General features: G+C 40.5%; 1 protein-coding gene across 1 annotated transcript; it reads right to left on the reverse strand.

Moving 5' to 3' along the window:
* Nucleotides 1–2,553: 2,553 nt before the first annotated feature.
* LOC100246436 (homeobox-leucine zipper protein HAT4) lies at nt 2,554–4,870 on the reverse strand. Its single transcript, XM_002263157.5, has 4 exons — nt 4,417–4,870; nt 3,577–3,887; nt 3,377–3,456; nt 2,554–3,271 (listed from the first exon to the last, which is right to left on the reverse strand). The coding sequence occupies exons 1-4, from the start codon at nt 4,592–4,594 to the stop codon at nt 2,947–2,949; spliced, it is 894 nt and encodes a 297-aa protein (XP_002263193.1). The 5' UTR covers nt 4,595–4,870; the 3' UTR covers nt 2,554–2,946.
* Nucleotides 4,871–6,000: the final 1,130 nt, after the last annotated feature.

A 6,000-nucleotide genomic window follows, 5' to 3' on the forward strand; every position in this document is an offset into this window, starting at 1 on the left:
TTTAAGGTAATTGTTGGTATGATTATTATCAAAGTATGCATCATATGAGGTAATTAAACCTAACAATTTGCCCAAACCATTTGATTAATTGTAGAAGTTGGTCTCTATGAAATATCAATTTTCTTGTGCTTCTAACAAAACAAAAAGTTCCCTTTAGCAGAAAAATGCAGCTTTATTCTTTTCCTAGATTTTTCAGATCACATTCCAGTTTAAAAACTCTCTGGTAATTGACTGTAACAGAGCCCATCAGATGCCAGTATTATTTTCTCTCTTTGGAAGCTTAAAATAACTGTTTCGAGGCTGAAAGAGATGTCCAGCTGAATCACTTGAAAAAGAAACCCTCAGTAGTTGGTTGTTCAAAGCCATTCTTCCTTTGTGTGGGCTCCTCTTAATGAATGTAATATCCTACACCCAGGAGGGGAAAAAGTTGCGTTAAATATATGTGAATTCCTTTTAATGATATAGACGCGTTTTAAAGTCGTAAGAGCCCTTTGTGCTCAGAGCATAGTATTTATATGATTAAGAGTAGGTTGTTACAAATGATGTTAGAGTTGATCCTCGACCCTAATGTAAGAGTTTGTTTAACCTGCAAGGGAAATCTTTTTGTTTGATCCTACAATTCATGGGACACAACTTTTGCATAGGGGTGATTGTGATATCTCATATTGAATACGGAAAAACGGTTTTTATACTATATATGTGCAGGTTCCTCTTTAACCATGTAAACTAGTTTTAAAGCTATAAGCCCCATTGAGTGTAGGGCAGACAATATCTTCCTCCATAAATGCCATCTTTGATAAATGTTAAGAAATAGCAATACTACACTAGTGTTGAATGATATGAAGAATCACAACTGTGAAGCCCAATCGGTTTGAAATTCTGGAGGTACTTACTGGTCTCATTTCTTGGAAGCATGGCAATAATTTAATCCATTTAACCAAAATGCCTACTGAGAACAATTGAACCATGTGGCAAGTCCTGAAACTTATTAGGCTTTAAGTACTGAATTTCTGGATTGGCAATGCGTAAGACACTTACGAAAACCTTGGTGAAATGAATCCACCAAGCCAGTAGGTCTAGTTGAACCCAGTTCGATATTAATTCCATGCGAACCCACCACCTATGAACCTTCTTGATATGCCACATCCAGTCTTAATTTTCTGGGAATTCCAAACTCAAATACTGAAACTGAGTCCCAAATAAAACAAAACAAAAGGAAGGGTTTTAAATGGTGGTGTCCCTATCTTAGTTAAGAGGATAAGGAAAATTGGGTGGCTGAATTTATGAGTACCCACTCTGCTCTGAATCTATAAATACATTTCAATGCATTGCCGGAAACCCACTTCTGTTCCCTCAATGGGTAATTGTTGAAGGTATGCCTATGAGTTGTCCCCACTTTTTTCTGGGAAAGAAAGTGGAATATGTATTGTGACTTGTGAGATCATCCAATGTCTGCACTAAGTAATTCATTCCTTGTTAGAATTACAGATACGAGAACAAAGACATTCACATATATGTATGTGCCCTCAAAGAGGGGGTATGAAGGAAGAGATAAGGACCCCCGCATTAAGGCCTCCTATCCATATTTATGCTGCACATAGTCAGGAGTCAGGACCCATCTTTAATAAACTGGGAGCCTCTGCCTACCCTTCCCCTAAACAGGACATTGCCTATTCTTTTCCTCCCTTCAACTATCATGCTTTGTCTCTCTTTTTTTCATCTCACACTTCGACACCTCAGCTTTTTAATTAATCATCGGCCTCTTGAAAATTTTGCAAAGACAGGTGCAATAAGGAGTTTAGGGACATGATATTTACTCTGGCCCCCTTTTCAAGGGATTCATGTAGACAAATAGGGCAGAGTTGGCAGACACAACTATGCAACTAAGAAAATAATTTATGCAATTATGTGGCTCTTTTTGTACCTGCTTGGTCCTAAAGGTGGTTAGAAAAAGGGGGGGAGTTTAGTACAAAAATCCTCAGATTAATTGTCAAATTAGTCTTTTTCTGTAATCTCACTTTTTCGTGTCAAGCTTTATGTGTGAGATCTCAGATCTGTGTCACTTAAAATCACAAATCACAACATGGGTTGTGATTAAACTATTTAAATTTTTTTATGTAAAATAAAAAATATTTTCTTATAAAAAATTTGTACGTAGCGTTTTATGCTAATTTCTTTAATATTAAAATTTTCACTTACTATTATATTTAATCATCAATAGGTATGTTTGTAAATGGTTAGAAAAAGAATTATAAAATTAATAAATTTGTGTATGAATCCAGCTATTTTTGTGCAAGACTGGGAACAAGGCTGGAAATAAATTGAAAGAAGTCTCCATAATTGGAACAGCCGGGCTGTGATTGAAGAATAATTCTTGGTGAGGCCGGTAGAAGGCTAGAAGCAATGATATCAGGGGAATTAGGAAACTATTTACAACTTACAAATTAAAAAAGAAATGGTCCAATTTACAAAACAGCCATAGAATCCGATATACGTCGTCCCCACCAGATCCAGAATTTCAGAATAATAAACAAAGATTAGATGAAGGAGAGATTCCTCTGTAATCATCATACTTGATTGATATTTTTCAGACCACTACATCTCTTGAACTTAAGTTAAACAATTAGAAAAGGACCACTTTACAGCCAAAGTCCCCTCTTCCGCTACCTGGGAAGAAGTATACAAAGAGTACCACCAAAATCCCGAGAGAGAGAACTAGGCTAGAAAAGAAAAGGTTGTCGCCTCCGCGAAAGAGAGAAGAGATGGGTCAAATACTCAATACAACAAAACATGGTGACCCACCAAATCACGTTCTAGCAACCATTAGACTAGATGGAAATTGATTCCACTATCCAAACTGTTAAAACTGTTACCCTTCCCCTCCTTCCCTCTCCTTTCGTACACATAATTTTTAATGACCAAAAAGCCCTTCGACAACTGTGATAATCAGGAGCGAGGATGGAGGGCGTCGAAGGGGCGGTGGGGGATGGGAGTGGCGGTGGCCCAAGGGTTGATGGGGATGGGACGGTGGTGGGTGGTGGCCATCTGGTGGGAGCGAGCCTCCGACGAGGGAGGTGGGACCGCCACACGCTCACATGATGGGCACATGGTGAGGGTTGTGGGTGGGGTCATTTGCATGTAGAACTGTGGGGAAAGTTTCAGTGCTCTCAGCTCATTCACCTCCTTCTGCAACCGTCTGTTCTCCTCCGTCAGATTCTCGCAGCATCTCTTCAAGAACTCACAGTCAACCTCCGTTTGCTTCAACTTGGTCCTGTCAAAATTTCCCCACTCAAAACATCAGGCCCCAAGGGTATAACTGTAATTCTACACTTTTTAATGCCGAAAATGCCCTTCAGACATAGAAGAATTGTCTCACCTTGCCCTTCTGTTCTGAAACCACACCTCCACCTGTCTTGGTCTCAGGTTCAGTTGCTTAGCCAAGGCCAGCTTTTGCTTCTGCAAGTATCAACCCCTCCATTTTCAGCAAAAATACCAAAATACCCATCGGAAGAAAAATTTCTCTTTTTTCCTCCTTTTTCTCAGAAACCAAACACAGAATCACTGTAGGCTACTTACTGGATTGAGAGTGTTGTGTTCTTTGAAGTTTTCTTCGAGAATCGCGGACTGATCCTTAGAGAGTCTAAGCTTCTTTCTCGAAGTGTCGCCATCTTCTTCGTCGCTGATTCCGCGAGAACAAGCTCTCTCCATCTCATGCTCGTCTCCGTTTGCTTCTCTCTCGCTTCTTTTCCCGCTTACGCTGGAAATCGTGCTGTTTGGTGATGAAACGCCGGCCTCTTCTTCGCAGTCGGCCGTCGATGGCAAGCGGTTCACATCTATTCCACGGAGGAACGATCTGGCATCGCCTCTGCATGTCTCTGAGGTTCGATCTGCAGTTGAGACTATATATTAGTGGAAATGATTTGAGGACAGATGGGCTTAGTTTCTATTTGAAAGATCTGTGTGGTTCGCGTGAATAATGATCAAATGACGAGGGCCTAAAGCATAGATCTGATGAACGATCGTCAAAGAAAAGTGGATTTATCGGAATATTTGAATCTGAGTAAGAAAAATACCAGTGTAAATGATCGGCAAAGCGAAAAGGAAAACAGAAAAAAATAAACAAATGAAAAGGGCTTTAAAAAAACCTTTTAAAAGACTAGTTTAAGTACTCGTCCGTGCAAAAAAGCACCCTGTTCAAAAAACAATCCCTTCACACCGTTTGGATGCTGAGAAAAGAAAAGCAAAAAGAAAAACAAAACAATTTCTCCAACCACTACAGATAGGTCCTTTTTTCTCCATTCTTTCTCAGCACCAGAACGGGACCAGATCTGAAGCCTCTCCAAAACAAACAAAATACATGCAGATCTAAAAACTCGACCATCAGGCTAACTAAAACCAAAAAAAAAAAAAACATACCAGAAGAGGGAAAGGCGTCGTGCCATGAAGGTTTCTGAAGAGCGAAGGGAGAAGGAGAAGGAGAAGAGGAAGAGGCAGGAAGCAACGAAGGCATCAGATTCAACTGTAGCGGACGATGTGCGTCCTGAGGAAAGCTTAAGCTCAAGCTCAAACCCAAGTCCTCCTTGTCAACCATCATGATAAAAGCCCAAAAGAACTCCTGGCTGTGTAGCTTGTCTGAGTAAAATCACAGTGATTTAGGGTTAGGGTTTTGATGGCGTGAAGCTGAGAGAGAGAGAGAGAGAGGAGGGGTGGATGGTGAAGGGAGTGGGGGTGAGGGAGGGGGTTATATAGAAAGAAGAGAGAATAGAGGTGGTGGGGGGCGGGGGAAAGGGTGAAGGTTCAATCATGACTTTGTGTCAGGAAGCCAATTATCTCAATCATGGCTTTTGCCCCCAAAATAATACCTAACTCTGCTTCTTTGTCCTCTCCCTCCCCCCTTTTTACCCATGGTAAAAAGTTCGTTTGTACATTTGTACTCTACCTCCTACTCTTTGACTGTTGACTCTACACCCTCTCTTTCCCTACATTTATTTATTTATTATTATTTTCATTTTTGTTAACAAATGCTGATAGAAAAAAATTAAAAATTAATAATCTAGAAAATTACTTTCATAGACATAGAAATACCTTTATTGGTTAGGTAAAGGTAAAGCTAAAATGGTCAAAGTAATTTGTAGTTATTCGTATAAGGCGGTGGAGAGTGGGACAATTAGAAGACGTGGCATTTGGAAGATTATACTCCATGTGTAAATTTAGTATTTTATGATTAAATTTGCAAGGAAAAAGGAGTGAGTTGGGCTCTAATCTTAGGAAAATTAAGATGAGTATTCTCAGCAAAGTCCAACCAACTCTCAAATTGAAAACACAGTTTTAACATCTTTTCAAATAATTGAAGTCATTGCTTGCCCAATTTCATTTATGCAAGTTGAACTAATTATGGCAATACGTCGGCTTGATGAAACCGTTTAACACCCTATTTTGTCTATATATTTGAAAATGATGAGTTGAAAACAGTAACTCTGTGGGAAATGGATTTGGAATAGGAATCCCTAGCAAATCTGATGGGGGGCAGGGGAGAGGAGCAGAGGAGCAGACCACCCAACCGCAAGATGAGGCAATGATATGCAAAAGCAATGGCAGAGATGAATGGAGGGGGAGTGAAAATGAGGACAAGCATGAAATCAAAGCGAGAGTGGAAGAGACATACCAACTTTATTGCTTCATAAAAAACGTGGGTCCCCTCTCTCTCTTCCCTTATCTTTGAAAAATCTCACCACGAGGGGGTCATGCCTACAGACAAAAGCGTCGCTTTCTTCGCCTTTTCTGTTGATAAAACCCCATTTCTCTCTACTCCTCCCCCCCGCGCGTGCTCTCTACGCTGCCCTCTCCCGGCTTCATCCTTTCTGCCTCCCCTCCCACTCCCCTCGTGGAGTGCGTGGGGTTACAGGTGAATTGGCCTAATAATTGTTGTTTAGGAGTTCTCAGAGATGGCTCAGAGAGCCGACGCCATTAAAAGGTTATGATTTTTGAGCGGCTGCGGTT

This window comes from Vitis vinifera, chromosome 2 (assembly GCF_030704535.1).
Source record: "Vitis vinifera cultivar Pinot Noir 40024 chromosome 2, ASM3070453v1".
In the NCBI taxonomy this organism is placed as follows: domain Eukaryota; kingdom Viridiplantae; phylum Streptophyta; class Magnoliopsida; order Vitales; family Vitaceae; genus Vitis; species Vitis vinifera.

Bases quoted from the DNA above. Each gene is read 5' to 3' on its own strand.
- LOC100246436 (XM_002263157.5), bottom strand. From the start codon at position 4,594: ATGATGGTTGACAAGGAGGACTTGGGTTTGAGCTTGAGCTTAAGCTTT. The intron at 3,888-4,416 runs GTATGTTTTTTT...TCTCAACTGCAG, and splicing joins CGACGCCTTTCCCTCTTCTG to ATCGAACCTCAGAGACATGC. The intron at 3,272-3,376 runs GTGAGACAATTC...AAATTTTGACAG, and splicing joins TTTCAGAACAGAAGGGCAAG to GACCAAGTTGAAGCAAACGG.